This window comes from Girardinichthys multiradiatus, chromosome 15, assembly GCF_021462225.1.
Source record: "Girardinichthys multiradiatus isolate DD_20200921_A chromosome 15, DD_fGirMul_XY1, whole genome shotgun sequence".
NCBI classification, from domain to species: Eukaryota; Metazoa; Chordata; class Actinopteri; order Cyprinodontiformes; family Goodeidae; genus Girardinichthys; species Girardinichthys multiradiatus.
Window position 1 is genome coordinate 32316995 of NC_061808.1, and position 20807 is coordinate 32337801.

At 40.4% G+C, this 20807-nt stretch overlaps 2 protein-coding genes across 6 annotated transcripts in view; one reads left to right on the forward strand and one right to left on the reverse strand.

Annotated features, from left to right (window-relative positions):
* The first annotated feature begins 1217 nt into the window (after positions 1–1217).
* On the forward strand, positions 1218–20638 carry mep1a.2 (meprin A, alpha (PABA peptide hydrolase), tandem duplicate 2). Of its 5 annotated transcripts, none has more exons than XM_047388327.1 (14): positions 1218–1328; positions 1426–1450; positions 1536–1589; positions 1682–1719; positions 1802–1877; positions 1972–2089; positions 2268–2443; positions 7363–7584; positions 8695–8841; positions 8969–9184; positions 9324–9425; positions 14642–14815; positions 14897–15101; positions 18507–20638. In XM_047388327.1, exons 1-14 carry the CDS (start codon positions 1224–1226, stop codon positions 18667–18669), a joined length of 1821 nt encoding a protein of 606 aa, XP_047244283.1. In that variant the 5' UTR covers positions 1218–1223; the 3' UTR covers positions 18670–20638. The 5 variants fall into 5 exon arrangements, 4 of the variants coding, with proteins under 4 accessions (XP_047244283.1, XP_047244282.1, XP_047244285.1 ...); XM_047388326.1 differs by having other exon boundaries at positions 9011–9184; positions 9324–9770; XR_007041817.1 differs by lacking the exons at positions 14897–15101; positions 18507–20638 and adding an exon at positions 10857–10992 and having other exon boundaries at positions 9324–9770; positions 14642–14779.
* adgrf3b (adhesion G protein-coupled receptor F3b) overlaps positions 18986–20807 on the reverse strand; it is a 28936-nt gene continuing 27114 nt past the window's right edge. Inside the window, exon 18 of the mRNA XM_047388325.1 lies at positions 18986–19511. The gene's annotated coding sequence lies outside the window, so the exon portion shown is untranslated. The remainder of the gene's footprint in view (positions 19512–20807) is intronic.

The window sequence follows — 20807 nt, forward strand, 5'->3', positions numbered from 1 at the left end:
AGTCCATACCTCCCAGGTTTATTTCAAATAAACCCTTATTTACTCCAGTGGCAATAATAGACAATGCAAGGGACAGTAGACCAGCAGTTCAGGTGATACCAGCTGTCGAGACGCGATGCAGGATGACTTTGTCATGATGTTGTTTGGCGTTTGGTTTTGGGTTTCTTATGTTTTTCACAGTTGAGGTTTTGACTCATGCTTTTGTTTTGTCATCTTGTTCATATTTAGTCAAGTTTGGTTTTCGGATCTGGTTATGCTTTTGCTTCATGTTTTTCTAGTTTGTGTTCAAGAGTCTCTGTTTTGCTCCAGTCACGTTTTGTTCTGTCAATTAAGTTTATTCGGTTCACCTGCACCTTGTTAATCAGTTTTGTTGCTCCACTTGTACCATGCTCCATTTATACACACCTGTTCTGTTTAGTCTTTGCGGAAACATTTTTCACTTTCATGCTCATGTCAAGTTTTGATGCTCAAGTCTTATTTTCGGATCATGCCATGCCTGTTTCGCCTGCCCGTCCGTTGTTTTGTTCCTGCCTCCTGCTGTGAGTGAGTTTTTGTTTTTTGTCATTAAAATCTTTTACACTTACCGTCATGCTGCCTTCTGGTCTGCCTTCTGGGGTCCTGTATCTGGCAAACCATAACAAACTTGTGGTGTTATTATGGCAGGCAGACGTGTCAGTATTGGGGTCTCTCCTGGGCAACTGAATCAGGACACTGAAAGTTCTGTACACCCTACAAGCTGGAGGACACTATTACTCATGATTACTTTTGATATTACTATTTAAAGGCTTAATTTAAAGTTTAGAAGTAAGGTTCTGTGAATTAATTATTGATGCAATACAGGTAGTAGAAGGTTTAGTACTTCCTTGTAGTTGATGCAAGCCTAACATGTTAGTCTGAGGTATATGTAACAGTCGCATTGTCAGCTGGTTCACTGAATCTGACATAGGTTGAAGCTTTTAATGCATGTCTTTTGTGTATTCTAATACTAAAAAACCCAAACATCTAAATTTAAATTTGTAGATGTCAAAATGGCTTCATATTGCTCTGTCAGATTTTTTTTTTCCATATTTCTTACAGTTTATGGCTGTTATCACCTCCACATGCCATAACATCACATGCCATGCAAGCCTCAATAGCTACAGCGAGGACACAAGTAGAATCTGTTACTCATTAAAAATAATGACACTGATCAAAGTTCCTTCTTGGCCACTTTCTTGACTGGTATGTTTACACACTGCTGTCAGAGAATCACGTTTATGTTAAACATGGGATCTGAAGCCAGTTTAAAAAAAATAGCTTTTCTGATTGGAGTTTTCTTCATTTTAAAGGTAAGGAATGTTAAATAATCTCAGTTCTCTATATGAAGTTAAACGTATTGTTTTGGCTGAGCATTCAAATTAAGAAGACCTTCTTGTTGTGTGTTAGGTGCAGGCTGCTCCAACATTAACTGGTTGGTCTCTATAAACCTTTTTTTTCCACATTACCAGGCTTTTTGACTGCTACTTTTTTGCTCTAACACTGACTTTATCATTTAGATGATGAAGCAGATGCTGGTGACCTGAGAGATGATTTTCTTGAAATTAACAGAGGTATTCTTTTTTTATTTTACCCACACTGATGCAGTCTAATGACTTTAATTACTTATTAACTGGCTTTTTACATTTAATTGCTGACATTTCAGAATTGAAACATCTGTTTGAGGGGGACATTGCTGTCAAAGTAAGAGCACGGAAGTGTTACGTTGAAACTGTTTGTCGAAAACTCAAATGTTGATTTTTCGTGCATGCTATACGTTCTGCAGCCACAAAGAAATGCCATCCTTGATGAAACAAGAAGATGGAAGTTTCCCATACCTTACATCTTAACTGATTCGTTAGGTACACTGTGCACACACAGTGCAGCATATAATGCACTGCCAGCATATACTTTCATAAAACGGTACTGATTTTGAAATGTTTTCCTTTTTTTTAGATCTGAACGCTAAGGGTGTAATCCTTCAAGTATTTGAGGAATACCGCTTGAGATCTTGCGTGGACTTTAAACCTTACAATGGGGAGTCCACCTACATATCCTTTGTCAAGCTCTCTGGGTAAGACTGGCTTTGAATGGAGCTAGGTTGTTGCTTAACTTTATGGACTTTATGGCTAAGATACATGACAAAGATACAAAGATGCTGATTTGCCCAATTGCTAGTAAGAACTAAGTTACAACTCAATAAAAACAGAATAATTTAAGTTGATTTAATGCTTTCAATGTTAAACATGCAGTTGCTGGTCATACGTTGGAGATGATAGAACAGGCCAGAATGTGTCCATTGGAGCCAGGTGTGACACCAAGGCTATAGTGGAACATGAACTTCTCCATGCTTTGGGCTTTTATCATGAGCAGTCTCGTTCAGACCGAGATGACTATGTCAAAATCTGGTGGGATGAGATTGAAGAAGGTTGGTGTCGGTTGCTTCTTCAATTTCACTCAGTTGAGTGTCCATTTCATTAAATTTCATTTTAGCCGATTGAAATAATTATAATAGCAATAGCAAATTAGATTACAGCTCAAGTAAATTTGTCCTTTTTTGCTAGCATGCTAATTTTAGCTAACAAGCTTGATTAGAAGAGCAGAATGGAATAAAGATATCTTTTATTGTCCCACAATGGGGAAATTTAGGTGTACCAGCAACATTGTGAAAGAAAAATGTAAGCATGCAGATACACACAAAGAAAAAAAAATAAGAATAGGAGACTGTACAGAAAAAACACAGTATGCTTTTTTAAAATAGCTTACTGATGTTAAATGACATGTGCAACTGAGCAGGATCATTTAAAAAATTTACAATATGTGCATGTATATTTGTCCATAAACACAACAGACTACTTACAAGAATCAAAAAATTGCAAAAACAGCAAGGATTCAATTCAATTTTGGATTCTGTTTTATTTATATAGCGCCACATGTTGTCTCAAGGCACTTTACAAAGTCAATTCAATTGAATCATACAGATTTCAAGTCAGGTACATACATTCCAAATAATCCTAACTATCAAACATTGCAGTCAGATTCTGTTTATTGTTCAAATTGGTAAAAAGTTTTTTTTTGTCTAAGGAGACCCAGTAGATTACATTGAGTCAGAGACTTGCAGCATTCACTCCTCTTAGATGAGCATGTAGACACTGGACAGTCGCTGGAATTGACTTTGTAGCAATCCCTTATACTGATCATGCATGTAGCGACTGTGGCGATGAAAACTCCCTTTTAACAGGAAGAAGGAATGTAAGCACTTATTGAGTTTGTTGGGAGCAGAGATTGTTATAAAGTCTTAACATCTGCTGGGAGGAAGGGTCTGCGATGATACTGCTTTGTGTACCTAGAAGGCAGCAATCTGTCACGGAAAAAGGTCTCCAGTTCTGCAACAGCTTCATGCATGGGGTGATAGACATTGCCCAACAGTGATGTTATTTTTGCTAGAGTCCTTTTGTCTCCCACTACCTACACTGGGTCAAGGGGGCATCCTAGGACAAAGTTGGCTTTTCCTCTCAGCTGTAGATAAGCTGCTGCTCCAATATACTACATCATAGAAGATGGCGGATCCCACCAGAGTTTAAAAGTTCTTAAGGAGTGCCCCCTGCACACCAAAGATCTCAGTTTCCTTAGCATGTCTGCTCTGACCCTTCCTGTAAAGAGCATCAGTGTTATGACTTCAGTCCAGTTTATTGTTCAGGTGAACACCCAGGTACTTATAGGGTCCACTCTCTAAAAGTCAGTTTAGATAGTAGACACACGGGCACCGGAGTCCGTGTGGTGGGTGGGTTAACATTGATGATTTGAGTGGAAAATAGGGTAGCTAATGGTACAGACAAAAAAAAAAACATGGTTCTATATGTAAATAGATTTTGAATTGTCATTTGCATTACAGTTTGGAAACAAAACTAAATTATTTAGTTCTTTGTTCAACAAACAATAAAAAAAGTACATTCTTTACAAATATAAACTTTAAAGTATTCTCTGAAGTACAGGTCCTTCTCAAAATATTAGCATATTGTGATAAAGTTCATTATTTTCCATAATGTCATGATGAAAATTTAACATTCATATATTTTAGATTCATTGCACACTAACTGAAATATTTCAGGTCTTTTATTGTCTTAATACGGATGATTTTGGCATACAGCTCATGAAAACCCAAAATTCCTATCTCACAAAATTAGCATATTTCATCCGACCAATAAAAGAAAAGGGTTTTTAATACAAAAAACGTCAACCTTCAAATAATCATGTACAGTTATGCACTCAATACTTGGTCGGGAATCCTTTTGCAGAAATGACTGCTTCAATGCGGCGTGGCATGGAGGCAATCAGCCTGTGGCACTGCTGAGGTCTTATGGAGGCCCAGGATGCTTTGATAGCGGCCTTTAGCTCATCCAGAGTGTTGGGTCTTGAGTCTCTCAACGTTCTCTTCACAATATCCCACAGATTCTCTATGGGGTTCAGGTCAGGAGAGTTGGCAGGCCAATTGTGCACAGTGATACCATGGTCAGTAAACCATTTACCAGTGGTTTTGGCACTGTGAGCAGGTGCCAGGTTGTGCTGAAAAATGAAATCTTCATCTCCTTAAAGCTTTTCAGCAGATGGAAGCATGAAGTGCTCCAAAATATCCTGATAGCTAGCTGCATTGACCCTGCCCTTGATAAAACACAGTGGACCAACACCAGCAGCTGACACGGCACCCCAGACCATCACTGACTGTGGGTACTTGACACTGGACTTCTGGCATTTTGGCATTTCCTTCTCCCCAGTCTTCCTCCAGACTCTGGCACCTTGATTTCCGAATGACATGCAGAATTTGCTTTCATCCGAAAAAAGTACTTTGGACCACTGAGCAACAGTCCAGTGCTGCTTCTCTGTAGTCCAGGTCAGGCGCTTCTGCTGCTGTTTCTGGTTCAAAAGTGGCTTGACCTGGGGAATGCGGCACCTGTAGCCCATTTCCTGCACACGCCTGTGTACGGTGGCTCTGGATGATTCTACTCCAGACTCAGTCCACTGCTTCCGCAGGTCCCCCAAGGTCTGGAATCGACCCTTCTCCACAATCTTCCTCAGGGTCCGGTCACCTCTTCTCGTTGTGCAGCGTTTTCTGACACACTTTTTCCTTCCCACAGACTTCCCACTGAGGTGCCTTGATACAGCACTCTGGGAACAGCCTATTCGTTCAGAAATTTATTTCTGTGTCTTACCCTCTTGCTTGAGGGTGTCAATAGTGGCCTTCTGGACAGCAGTCAGGTCGGCAGTCTTACCCATGATTGGGGTTTTGAGTGATGAACCAGGCTGGGAGTTTTAAAGGCCTCAGGAATCTTTTGCAGGTGTTTAGAGTTAACTCGTTGATTCAGATGATTAGGTTCATAGCTCGTTTAGAGACCCTTTTAATGATATGCTAATTTTGTGAGATAGGAATTTTGGGTTTTCATGATCTGTATGCCAAAATCATCCGTATTAAGACAATAAAAGACCTGAAATATTTCAGTTAGTGTGCAATGAATCTAAAATATATGAATGTTAAATTTTCATCATGACATTATGGAAAATAATGAACTTTATCACAATATGCTAATATTTTGAGAAGGACCTGTAGATAAACTCAAGTAAAAATATACACATACAGTGCATACATACAGGGGTTGGACAATGAAACTGAAACACCTGTCATTTTAGTGTGGGAGGTTTCATGGCTAAATTGGACCAGCCTGGTAGCCAGTCTTCATTGATTGCACATTGCACCAATAAGAGCAGAGTGTGAAGGTTCAATTAGCAGGGTTGCTCAAAATATTGAAATGCACATAACATTATGGGTGACATACCAGATTTCAAAAGTGGACAAATTGTTGGTGCACGTCTTGCTGGCGCATCTGTGACCAAGACAGCAAGTCTTTGTGATGTATCAAGAGCCACAATATCCAGGGTAATGTCAGCATACCACCAAGAAGGACGAACCACATCCAACAGAATTAACTGTGGACGCAAGAGGAAGCTGTCTGAAAGGGATGTTCGGGTGCTAACCCGGATTATATCCAAAAAATATAAAACCACGGCTGCCCAAATCACGGCAGAATTAAATGTGCACCTCAACTCTCCTGTTTCCACCAGAACTGTCCGTCGGGAGCTCCACACGGTCAATATACACAGCTGGGCTGCTATAGCCAAACCTTTGGTCACTCATGCTAATGCCAAACGTCGGTTTCAATGGTGCAAGGAGCGCAAATCTTGAGCTGTGGACAATGTGAAACATGTATTGTTCTCTGATGAGTCCACCTTTACTGTTTTCCCCAGAGTTACGGTGTGGAGAAGCCCCAAAGAAGCGTACCACCCAGACTGTTGCATGCCCAGAGTGAAGCATGGGGGTGGATCAGTGATGGTTTGGGCTGCCATATAATGGCATTCCCTTCCCAATACTTGTACTAGATGGCCGTGTCACTGCCAAGGATTACCGAACCATTCTTGAGGACCATGTGCATCCAATGGTTCAAACATTGTATCCCGAAGGTGGTGCCGTGTATCAGGATGACAATGCACCAATACACACAGAAAGACTGGTGAAAGATTGGTTTGATGAACATGAAAGTGAAGTTGAACATCTCCCATGGCCTGCACAGTTACCAGATCTAAATATTATTGAGCCACTTTGGGGTGTTTTGGAGGAGCGAGTCAGGAAACGTTTTCCTCCACCAGTATCACGTAGTGACCTGGCCACTATCCTGCAAGAAGAATGGCTTAAAATCCCTCTGACCACTGTGCAGGACTTGTTTTCGTCATTCCCAAGACGAATTGACGCTGTATTGGCCGCAAAAGGAGGCTCTACACCATACTAATAAATTATTGTGGTCTAAAACCAGGTGTTTCAATTTCATTGTCCAACCCCTGTAGCTTGAACTGCACCTGACTGATCCTGTTCTTGTATTCACATCTTTATCACCATTGGAATGGAGCAATAGCAAAAGCTTTGGTAAAGTGATCACAACTGCAACATATTCTTGCCTATATAAAGCTAGCATAATTTGTTAGCTAAAATGCTAATGAGAGGACACTTCATTTACACAGCTCTATTACTTTAAGCATGGGTATAAAACAGTGTTTTCAGCAATCAATAAGAAAATAATATGTACTAATCTCAAATACATAGTAATAGTAATTATTCTTAGTAATAATATATTTAAGAATTAGCCATTTCTTTTGTAATGCATATTTAATCGCTTTCAAAAGTGTATTAAAAATGACCTCTACATGTGCAATGTGGTATGACTTTTAATTGGAATTTTTTGTAGTGATCATTGGTGATCATACTTGGATGTTGGTGATAGTGTAACTCTGTTTCTATAGGGAAGCAGCACAATTTCAACAAATACGAGGATGACTTCATCACTGATCTGAACACGCCATACGATTATGAGTCCATTATGCACTACAGACCATTGTCCTTTAACAAGAATGAAAGCATCCCCACAATTACAACCACCATACCATACTTTAACGATGTCATTGGTCAGCGGCTGGACTTCAGCGAAGTAGACATCACTAGACTAAACCGCATGTATGCCTGTGGTGGGTATTCCTACTTCATGACACATTACAGATTTTTTGATGTTCATTATTTGGGTAAGTAATATCTTTTAGGATCTGACCCAATCTTTTAAAAGGAAACACCAGTTCTACAATCTTCATGGTCGACTGTGGTCAACAATGGTTCTTATAACTGTATATTTTAAAGCTGCACTAATGAGTGATTTTGACTATGATTTGATTGAATCTAGAACAGAAGTAAAATTTGATATGAAACTGCTATAAGAGTTCATCTATCCCAGTACTAGTACCATACATCACGGCAGTAGCACCAAAATGGCAGCCTAATTTAGCTATCAGCAAGATGCTAGCAAAATGGCAATAGTGTAAAGTTGCTGCTGTCATACTGCTTTCTATGTGGCTATTGAAGTTGATGTATTTAAAATGTTGGCTTACAAAAAAAAATCTTGTGTAACACCCAGACCTGCTACATTAAAAAAAGTTATATATGATATGCCCCCTTTAGTATATTGCATGCGTACATGCTTTTTTCACAGTCTTCGAGTACCACCAAGCAGTGAAAAAAATAAATAAATAAAAAATAAAAAAACTTAGCTGAATTAAAATATGCTGTTGGAGCCACTCCAGACATTCAGGTTGCTGATGTGAGCGAACCAGTGCAGACAAAGAGCCTGCATGTTTTGTAGTTATTGGTTTATTATTGGGTCAGTTCCATGGCATTTACGTATTTTATTTGGTGATGTTTGTAAATGTTAAACGGACTGAATTGAAATAGCGCTTTTCTAGTCATACCACATCATTACAGCCACATTCAGCCAATCAACCACTCACTAACACGCTAACATCCATACACTGATAGGCAACCTGGGGTTAAGTGCTATGCCCAGGGGCACCCTGACATGCTGGATTGCAAGATGACTACTTTACCCACTGAGACACAGTCATCCCCTTGGTGAAGTTGGTGTCTATCGGCAGTATACATTGTTTGTCATGAAACACAATTTTTCAACATGTTGGAAAAATCCATCGCAGCCAGGCCTAGTTGAAAATCAATCATTTTGTTTAAAGGGGAGGTTGAGAATTTCCAGCTTTATTAAAACTGTATTTTGTTTGATATCAATCATGTTTCAGCTGAAACACACACTCTCTTGGATCAGTGTACTTTTGAGCTCATAAACATCTGTGGAATGATACAGAATGAGATGGACAATGCAGACTGGGTCCAGATGCGGAGCAGTCCAAGTGATGAAGATCATACCCTGGGAGGACATTGCAGAGGTACTGAAAAGCCTTTATTGTCATCAAGAAAATCTTAAATAAATTGCAAAAGTCAGGAAAAAACTGGGAGGTAAAAAACAGCACACGAGTGAACATTTGTCATTTACTGAAACTAGATCTTTTTCAGATTCTGGCTACTTCATGATGTTTGATACATCTTCTGGTGCAGCAGGCAACAGTGGCTTGCTGGAGTCACGGATCCTCTATCCAAAGAGAGGTGAACAGTGCCTCCAGTTCTTCTATAGGATGACTGGAGCAGCTGGGGACAAACTGGTGATATGGATCAGAAGTGATGATGGGACAGGAGCTGTGAACACTTTCAAAAAGATCCACACCATTATAGGTATATTCACATAAATCCTGACAATGAATTTGTGTTAAATTAGGAAGGTCAATTATATATAACTTTTTCTGTGTTTTATTAGCGATTGGATTTAAAACATAACTGATAAAAGTAAACTACTGGTTGATTTGTTTCTTAGGTGACGGTGATGATGCCTGGAAAATAGCTCATGTGACTCTTAAAACGTCCAAAAAGTTCCGTTACATCTTCCAAGGAATCAGAGGATCAGCGAGCTCCTCAGGTGCCATCTTAATCGATGACATTACTCTCACTGAGACTGTATGTCCCAGTCTTGTCTGGCAGATCCACAACTTCACTGGCCTTCTTACCACAACTCCCCTTGGCAGGCCTGTTAAAAGCAAATGCGCTTATAACTCAGAGGGCTACTCATTTGGAGTCAGTGTTTACCCTACAGGAAGACATAGTGATTACCCAGACTATGTTGGCATTGCCTTGCATCTCTGCAGTGGGGAAAATGATGGAGTGATGCAGTGGCCAGCCAAAAACAGACAGGCCACCATTGTAGCGCTGGATCAGGACCCAGATGTTACTCTCAGGATGTCTTCCACAAGAAGCTTCACCACAGGTAGACAATAGGCAAAATGTTTACCAGACAAATTTAGCTGTTAGACCCACTTTTAATTTAATAACTTTGCTGCACTAGAATTAGTGTTGGACGGCACAGAGTTTGAATATAAATATTAAAATGATGTAAAAATGTACACGCATGTTATTTAGGTAGATATTATTTAAGTAGAGATTTTGGAATTTTAACAGCTAAAAGAAAGTTAATGAAATCAATTGAAATTACAATTATGAAGAGATCTGCCCTCCATTTTAAAAAGACAGAGAAAATAACTGGTTTATGATTAAGGATAAACATTTTACCTAAATTTATTCCAACATGCGAACATTTCCCTGACACCCACAGCTGAGATTGCCTCAAACTAAAAAGCTCAACTTGCTAGCATGTTTGAATTTAGCATTAGCGTTGCTGCTAAACTAGCTAAAGCTGGATACAAACTTCAATTTTCGCCCCAACAGAAAAACCTTCTCAACAAGTCTTATCAAACTTTGAAAGTTTCACTAAGTTGATATGCTTCATCCATGAAACAACCCTTATAAACATAGCCTTACCGTTCTCTGCAGGACACCCCAAATGACAAATGAGAATGGCTAATGGTTGACTTAAAAAGGACATATCATGGAAAATCCACTTTTTAGCCCTTAAATACATAGTGTTGTTTACTTGGAATCTGTAGGAATGCAGAAAGTTGAATTTAGTCTCTCCAGGTGTTGTGGAGGTATCTTTATAGTCTGTTTGGGTCATATTTTTCAGTCCGTTCAGTTTTCTCTATCATCTGCAATGATTTTCCAAATGTTACGTCACAATATTTGCTGCAGAACAGCTAAATAAGATTATGGCCTTCCGGCTGATCAGTTTCACGTATCCACCATTTTTATTTCTCGCTGCAATTTTGTAGTCCAAGCTCAAGTTTGCCTACACTGAAAGTTTGCCTACACTGAAGTTCGGTTCGGTTGTTGGATGTATTAAACCACACAATTCATTTCACTGGCCTCCACCATCATAAACTCTTCAAAGTGCCTGGGTAAGTCGTTTTTTTCATGGAAATGTTCCCAAATCAGTGGGGAAATTCCTCTTTGTCTGCAGGAAGCACTTGTGATGTGATGTGTGTGTTGATGTGTACTTCATCAACTTTCGCCAAGATCAAGGATTTGCTCAAAGACTTCATGTGATGAAATGGTCAGTTCATTCTGTCTATGGAAACGACGGACACAGCAAAGCAGTAAGCTGTTAATAACGCTAAACTGACAACTTTATTTTCGAAATGAATTCATTATATGTTCATATGATGTCCTGGCTATTGTTCTGACAACAGTAGCATTGTGCCTTTTGCTAATGTTAGTGCTACATGCTGCTTTTAGCTCCTCGAGGACAGAACCGTACTGCGCGTTTTGAATATTATTATTATATAAAGAGTTTTGCATTGTTTTTGCCGTTTTTAGCTTGTTTCTGCGCCACTAGTTAATTGTATCTCTGTTATCAAACTACAAAAATGGCCGGACGGGTTAAAGTTGCATGCTCTTTGACCTCTAGGGGGGAGGGGTGTGAAATGCCTCAGTAGCATTTAAAGAGACCGCACCAGAACAAGTCGCTCTCAGACACACTCCAGAACAGAAGTAAAAGAGGAGCCTGTGGAGCTACAATAACAAGTTCAGACCAAAGCATTGCAGTTTCAATTTATATAGACCACAACTGAATGATTTAAATGTGAAAAGGAAGGATTTAAAAGTATGATATGTCCCCTTTAACAACTGTTAAATTCTAATCAAAATGTTTATGTAGGATTTGTCACCAAAATAAATCTAATGTAGTTTGAATTTAACCATTAATGAACATTATATTCACAGACTAATATGCTTGATTAAAATATGAATATTTATGGCTAAGATTTATTAATTTCCATAATAGATTTTTATAGTGAGTTTCCTGCTAATCTATATATAAACTACATGCCTCTACTTTAATAACTCATGGGATAGTGAAAGTTTGTTAAATTGTGCGCAAGAACTGCTAAGACATTTTTGAGATGGAAATTTAACAATCAGGAGCTAACAAACAATCATTGTGAAATTGAACAAAACAAGATTAAAATTATTTCGTCTTTATGCTGAAGGACATCCAGGTCTGAGGTGCCCCTCTAATTATTCATTATGACATGTTTTTAAAATTAAGTGATCCATCTTTTTCTTCCTTTCTCTCTAACATTAAGTGGACTCCAAATTACATAATCTAAGCAGAAAACATCTCATATGTCAAGTAAAATGAGGACCAAACATTGTCATTTGAGTTTACACAAATATTTATATCACTGCAAGGTTTTTTTGCTTGGTTTCAATCATTGCTGAAATTAGATAATTCAGAAAAAAAAATTGTTAAATTTAATAGATTTGATGTGTTTTTAATCTAATCTTTAAATTAAACAGTCAAATGCTTGTTTATGAATCTCCAAGCAAGCCAAGAAAAGCCCATTTGTTTTAAATACTCGTACTCGTCGTACTCGTCATCTTCCGCTTTATCTGGGACCGGGTCGCGGGGGCAGCAGACTCAGCAGAGACAAGCCACCCTTTTCCGGTCGAGAACCATGGCCTCGGACTTGGAGGAGCTGATCTTCATCCCAGCCGCTTCACACTTGGCTGCGAATCGCCTCAGCGCATGCTGTAGGTCTTGGCTAGAGGGGGCCAGCAGGACCACGTCATCCGCGAAAAAAAGAGACAAAATCCACTGGTCACCACACCCCCTCCGGCTCTTGGCTGCGCCTAGAAATCCTGTCCATAAAAGTTATGAACAGGACCGGTGACAAAGGGCAGCCCTGCCGGAGACCAACATGCACCGGGAACAGATCCAACTTAGTGCCGGCAATGCAGACCAAACTCCTGCTCCGCTTGTACAGAGACCGGATGGCCCCTAATGAAGGGCCCCCGATTCCATACTCCTGGAGCACCCCATACAGAGCATCACGAGGGACACAGTCGAATGCCTTCTCCCGGACCACAAAACACATGAGGACCAGTTGGGCAAACTCCCATAAACCCTCCATTACCCTGTAGAGAGTATAGAGCTGGTCCAGTGTTCCACGGCCAGGATGAAAACCACACTGCTCCATACCAGGAAGGCTGAGGAGTGTGATCCCCTGTACTTGGAACACACCCTCTGGTCACCCTTCTTATGAAGAGGGACTACCACCCCAGTCTGCCAGTCCAGAGGCACTGTCCCTGACTGCCATGCAATGTTGAAGAGGCGTGTCAACCATGACAGCCCCACAACATCCAGAGACTTGAGGTATTCAGGACGCCTCTCATCCACCCCTGCAGCCCTGCCACCGCAGTGCTTTTTAACCACCTCGGTGACTTCAGCCTGGCTGATGAAAGAGTCCAACCCCGAGTCTCCAGGCTCTGTTTCCACCAGGAAAAGCGTGATGGCAGGATTGAGGAGATCCTTGAAGTACTCCTTCCACCATCCGATAATGTCCCCAGTCGAGGTCAGCAGCATCCCACCGCAAATGTTAACAGTGTTGGCGAACACTGCTTCCCCCTCCTGATGCACTGGATGGTTTGACAGAATCGCTTCTAGGCCAACTGGTAGTCCTTCACCATGGCCTCACCGAACTCCCCCCAGGCCCGAGTTTTTGCCTCTGCCACTGCCCGGGCCGTGGTGCCTCAGGAGTCCCACAAGCCAACCACAGCCGATAGGACTCCTTCTTCAGCTTGACAGCATCCCTTACTGCCGGTGTCCACCACCGGATTCGGGGATTGGCCCCGCAACAGGCACCGCAGACCTTACGGCCGCAGTTACGGACTGCAGCATCGACACTAGATGCAGAGAACATGGTCCACTCGGACTCTATGTCTCCAACATCCCCCGGAATCCATTCAAAGCTCTCCCGGAGGTGGGAGTTGAATACAGCCCTGGCCGAGGACTTTGCCAGACGTTCCCAGCAGACCCTCACTATGCGCTTGGGCCTGCCAAGTCTGTCCGGCTTTCTCCTCTTCCAGTGGATCCAACCTACCACCAGGTGGTGATCAGTGCACAGCTCAGCCCCTCTCTTCACCCGAGTGTCCAAAACATGCGGCCTGATTATACGAAAAGTCGATCATCGACCTCCTGCATAGAGTGTCCTGGTGCCAAGTGCACTGATGGACACCCTTATGCTTGAACATGGTGTTCATTATGGACAATCCGTGACTAGCACAGAAGTCCAATAACGAAACACCAGTCGGATACAGATCGGGGAGGCCATTCCTCCCGATCTAGGTGTCACTGTCATTTCCGTTGAAGTCCCCCAGCAGAATAATGGAGTCCCCAGGAGGGGCACTATCCAGCACCCCCAACAGGGACGCCAAGAAGGCTGGGTACTCCGCACTACTGCTCGGCCCGTAGGCCGAAACGATAGTCAGAGACCTGTCTCCAACCCGAAGGCACAGGGATGCGACCCTCTCATCCACCGGGGTAAACCCAAACACGAGACGGCTGAGGTGGGGGACAACAAGCAAACCCACCCCAGCCCGCCACCTGTCCCCGTGGGCCACTTCAGAGTAGACGAGAGTCTAGCCCCTTTCCAGGAGATGGGTTTCAGAGCCCACGCTGTGCATGGAGGCGAGCCCGACTATTTCTAGTCGATATATCTCGACCTCCCGCACAAGCTCAGGCTCCTTCCCGCCCCAGCGAGGTGACATTCCATGTTTTTAATAGATTTTTCATTTTCTTCTTGTCCTCCACCTTCTTCTTGTTTATCTGATGAACTGAGCTTGTTGAAAACTGTAGTTCATAAATTTGATCATTCGGTTATGGCAATAATTGACCATTCACTTTCTAACTGAGATTTTTTGAGCAGTCCAACCTGAACTTCTTTTCCTTACCAATTTGCCACTTAGACAATAATACTCGCTGGGACAAGCCGACTGCAACGTCAGGCGCTGTCTGGGATGAAAGCTGCCAGTGCTACCTTAATCAAGACTATGGTTGGAGCGCATTCATTTCTCGGAACCATTTACAGTGGAGGAACCTCCTCAAGAATGATGACCTCATCATAACTGCTGACTTTAATGGTTAGGATTAAAACCACACATTTCTTTTGAAGTGTATATTTCTAACATGTCATCTAATGTTTATTAAACGTATTTCATCAGACCTGACCCACCTGATCAAGACCGAAGTACCAGTCGATTACTCCATACAAGGCAGAGACCTCACAGAAAAAAAGGAAGACCACGAGGTAAAAATGAGACAGGAAGCCCCAAAGCACAGGGAGGCACGTGCTGCTAACCCCTGTCACCCTAACCCCTGTTTGAATGGAGGCGCCTGTGTGGACGCTGCTGGTGAAACCTTGTGCAGGTTTGTGTTTTCATGTTGGAGATAGGTATGACATCCTAGTTCATTAAGCCATATTCTATACCCACTCAGTCCCACTCAGTAACCTCTTTCTGCAGCTTGTGGGTGTCTCTGAAAAAGATAACAACACAAAAACTCACAAATCCTTGCAAAACTGTTCATGAGCTTTTTTATTGTGACACATCTCTAGTCAATATATTATCATGGGAAATGTATCTGATAGAACCAACACAAAGTAGGACATCATTCTGAAGAAGAACTTTAAAAAATAGAAAGACAAAGATGTGATGTGTATCTAGTCTCCTTAAAGTCTGATACCCCTAAATAAAATACAGTGCTAATAATTATCTTCATTGGTGTTTTAAAATTGAGAATTATTCCCTATGTTGTGTTTAATGATTGTATACTGATCCTTTAATATGGGTGCATCTCAAATTCCAATTTGACTTTTCCAAATGTAACATGAACAAAGCATCTATCTATAATTTTTGTGTGAAACTTTAAGTATGCTTAGAAATTCCTAGAAACTAGCCCAAAACAAATGTCAGGCAAGTGACCCGGAGATCAACAGATACAACATGGAGCATTTAGTTGGACAACTCGAGGGTTGCCAGATCCAATGAGGGATATCTTATTTTTAAAAACTTGAGTTCCTCCTTTTGTGGATGAAGATTGCTTTCTTTAGACAATTGTTCCCTCTAGTGTTTTTGTGCAGCTGGAAAGATTTTCGCTGATGCAGTTTTACTTTTGGACATTTGTTATGATGCATAACCACAGCAATAACTGGGAGCAGCTGATAAACTTCTCAACAAGCTCAAAAAATACTTCAGCTACAACCCCAAGTCCCCAAAGAGTTAAAAAGGGTGTGGGTGGGGGGCTCGTGGATGCAGAGCAGGAGCAAAGAAACGGGAGAAAAGGAGGAACGTCAAACCATCTCTTCCTTTCATTATGATGGTCAATGTGAGATCACTGAATGAACTCTAAGCCCCATGAATGCAGTATTATGCGTTTCACTGAGACATGGCTGCAGTATCAAATCCCAGACTCTACCATCTCTCTACCAGGGTTTCTCACCATACGAGCAGACAGAGATTTAAAGAGGAGCAGGCATGCACAAAGGAAGCAGACTGGCAGTACTTGTGAACAACAGATGGTGTCATCCAGGACATTTTACTGTGAAGTGTTGTCTCTACAGCCCAGATAATGAACTGTTAGAAGTTTTCATCCATGTTATTTACCCATAGAGTTCACCAGTGGTATTTTAGCAACGGCTTAGATTCCACCATCAGCTGTTGCTGACACTGCATGTGATGTAATCAGCTCAGTTGTTGCTAAGCTACAGACAAAACATCCCAATGCGTTTGTTGCAATATCTGGTGATTTTAATCACACTTCATTCTCGGCTACATTTCCAAAATTTCAACAGTTTGTCTGCTGCTCTACCAGAGAAAATAAAATGGTGTATTTCTTTTATGCAAATGTCAAGGACTCATACATCTCTTAAACAAACCCTCCACTAAGCAAATCAGATCACAATCTTGTTTTTCTCTGCTCCAAATATTAACCCCTTGTTTAGAGGCAACCTGTAATGAAGAGAACTGTAAAAATTAATTGGTCACAGGAAGCTGAAGAAGCCCTGCAAGGTTGCTTTGACTACAGACTGGGATGCACTGTGCCAGCCACAGGGAGAGGACATCAATGCCATGACTGAGTGTGTGACCGACTTTTGTGTGAATAACACTGTCCCCAACAGAGGCTCTCCCAATAACACGAAGATCACAGGCTTCAAGCAGAAGGAGCATCGGACAGATAGATGTCTGGACAGAGCCAATGCACTGAACACATTCATACATAGGTTCTATTCAGGAATACGTTCTGTATCCTTCTCTCCTGCACACAGCCAAACAGACATCTGACGCTCCTCTGACCCTGTCACACTTCCCTGTCAAATGTTTTATCTTCCACCTCAGCCATGGACCCTTCTGCTTCTACATGTTTGTCTTCAACCAAATCAGAAGATGCTGGTTCTCCCCCCCTCTTTGCAACTGTGTGCCTCTTGAAGTCAGGTGAAGCAGCTGGAGAGACTGTACTGGAATGAGGCTGCAGGTTCAGATCGTTTCAGCCCCAGAGTCCCACAGACCGGTGCAAAGAAGCTCTATAGGATTCTTATTTACCTCTTCAACATTAGAATGACCCTGGAGATGATTCCAGTGTTGTGAAGCATACTGGACTTGAACAGCATGTTCCTGAATTATGGTTTAGAAATTTCTCAAATGACAAAGGCTCTTTGGGTCCTGATGGTTGGTTTCTTCTATCATGGAGTAGGACCAGCGATCATAGTTAAAATAAATTTGATAAGAACAAATTAAAGATAAAGTAAAAGCAGGGATCTGAAGGGAATGGAGAATAAAGTATTAGATGCAATAATTGATAAACACAAGAGGGAAACCACAACTATACAGATAATGACTAAACATAAGCTTAAGTTTGGAAACAGTATCATAAATGGCAAAAATGTCAGGAACAGATTTATCAAGGATTTCAGGAAGTAAATAGCCGGCAGCGCACAAGGGTAGACCAATACCAGTGATCACGACATGCAGTGAAATTAAGTTTATAACACCAGTTTGCAAAAAGTTCTCTAACTGATGAAGTCCCTCTTAGTCAGTAAAGTTGCAAGCAAAGTCATTAACCGAGCAAGAATGTGGCAACACTGGGGAGCAGGGAAAAATCTCTAGTGCAGTATGAGACATAAAAATACCAAAAGCACTGGGCTAGGAGTATTTCCTATGTTAAAGAGGAAACTGACTACACAGGGATTAGGAAAGTGGTAACTCTTTCAGTGGTATGAGAAACACAGCTAAAAACATACAGTAAGTGCTGAGCCAGTGGTCGAATTTATGGCAGGTGTCTCCAGCTTGAGTTCTTGAAAGCCACTCTCCTGCAATTTGTAGATGCATCCCTGCTCCAACACTCCTGAATCGTATCAATAACTCATGGCAAAGCCTCTTCAGAACCTGTTGTCACGCAGAGGAGGTATTTCAGCCATTTGATCCAGATGTGTCAAAGCAGGATTGGATCTACAAGTTACAGGACAGTGGCTTTTGAGGACTGGAGTTTAAGAAACCTTGCCTATGGGATGAAAGAAAATCTCAAATAATTAAGAAATGATCTTTTTCTACATGGCCATTTTATACAATTTAAGTTGCAGTAGTGCAAATTGAAAGTGTTTTTTTTTTTTTGTTTCTCTGTTGCCACAACTATTTGTTTGTTGCTCTTGCCAACCAGGTTACAAGAAACTGTATGCAAAGCGTCTCTAATGTCAACAGTGCACACCAATTGAGTTACTGCAGTTCAAGCAGGGACATACGAAGAGTAATATATGAACACAAATGTCTCCTTTTTCAGGTGTGCAACAACCCAGACCACCTTTTACACTGGTCTGAGATGTGAGGAAGTGAGAATAGACAGAGGCATCCTGGGAGCTCTTGTCGGTGGTGCAGCAGGAACTGTGGTTCTAACACTGGCCATCTTCACTGTCATCAGGAAAGCTCACACCAACCCCTTTTAGAAGATTTACAGGTTTTCGTTTAGCAGATAAAAAAGGCCAGTACTGGAATATACTGTAAAGAAATGTGTTTTATGTTCTACAAATGAACTGTTCCATTCTGACTATAAACCCTTAAAGTCATGATAACATTGGGTGCATTTATTTAAATTTGATGATTTAGTGGAATTAGTTTAAAAAAACTCATTTGGTGTGCAGCAGTTAAAAAAGTTAAAACATCCTGTTGCAACTTTGGTTTTTATGAATTAATTAGCTTACTTAACATTATGACAGTAACTGCAAATAAACAGATTCAGCCAATAAAAATGTACGACTGAGCTTGAATTTCTAAACATATCTTTATTTCACCACAATATCTAATACATACAAGAATATACAAACGTATACAGCTTATAATTAATCTCAAACTTAGTAAATTAGCATTTTTCAAATAAAACGATCACAATCAGACTTGATAAAATTGTACTTTGTTTTATATACAGTGGTTCGGAACAAAGTCAGAAGAATCTCCTTACAGCTAAACAATCACGCTGCACTATATGCAGTATTTATTTAGAACTATAATAAATAAAAGCTACATTTTGGCGGTAACCCTAAAAATAAATTGGTTATTTATATGCGTTGCTTGCCTCATGGGATAATGACAAACATGGAATGTTCTTCTACAGTGTATATGTATAATTCTGTAAATATCATGAATTCACTGATAACCATAAACAGTCTTCTACTTGATAAGCTTTAAATTATATATAATCATGTTTTAGAGAAACCAGCTACACATTCATGACAGTCTAACATCAATCTGACATCAGAGCTGCTGTCTCTGATCTTCTTGTCTTCGCAGTCTGAAATGCAAAAATTACAACATTTAACACATATGAAGACTGGACAATAAACTTCAGAAGCTCAAAATGTTAGGTGCATCACAACTGCAATGAGAGTCGCTAACTGACTTTTTTAACCAGAGGATGGGTGCTTAAGACTAAACTGATTTTGTTTCAGTCTTTGAGAAGAAAATGGATGAGAATGTGGTTCTAAAGGGTTTTAGGTTTCTATGAGACATGGTTGAACCAAGTAATAAATAGCAGCTCAAAAGATTAACTCCAGTATATTTTATTTTAACATTCTGTTGATATTTTACTCAGAGGAAATGCTTTTGAACTGAACATGTCAAGCTTTGTGTGGATTGTGCTATTGTCTCATAATCAGACTGGAGAATTAGCAAAAGAATGAAGTCAACACACTGCATATCAATGGAAGTTATTAGGTTATTCATAACCATCTACAGAAGTAAAGGTACCTGGGTCTGACTCCTTGAGTTCAATTATTAAAGTAACCTAATTAAATGTTATGGACTTTAGCTCTAAAGTTGAGTTAGCAACCAGTAGATGGAACTCCAGTACTGTCCCTCGTTCTCCATGCATGCAAGTTAGCAGTAATGTAGTTTGCATCACCCTGGTATTTATGGTGCCACTTTATTTTCTTAAGCAAAGAGAGCATCCCCATGATCCACAGAGGATATAACATTGTACCTGTTGAAAGAGTTTTTTTTAGAACAGGCTGGGTGATGCAAATCAAATTATCAGGTAAAAACTGAGTTTGTGACGTAGGAATAAAAACATACCAATGTGTCTTCTAGAATTTGTGTGTAAAGTTTCAAAATGTCAGAGTTTGAGATGTTTGAATTGAAGTTTAATTTGCTTTCCCAACAGTTTACCTTGGCTCATATGTCACAATGCAGTCTTGCTTTTTCAATGTATTCATGTTAATTAAATTTAGTTGTGAAGTATCAATATTTTGAAGGTTAGATGGAACTTTTAAATGCAATGTTAAGTATTGAGGTTCAATTTAAAATGAGTGTCAGCTAAAACTAATGAGCCAAGGCTGTGTAAAAACAAGATATTATAAAATGGTGTACACAGTGGTGGAGAACCTGTGTGAAAATAAAGAAAAAAATGAACTATTTTAGTTACATTGATAAAATATTACTTATTCATTCTGATCTTTGTATTATTAGCCTTACAAGTAGTTGTTAAGTAGGTAATTAGCTGTATCTACCATTATCTGCATTTCCTTAAATGATGTGTTCCTTGAGTATTTTCTAGCTCATTCCATTAATGAGTTATTAATGTTATTAATGA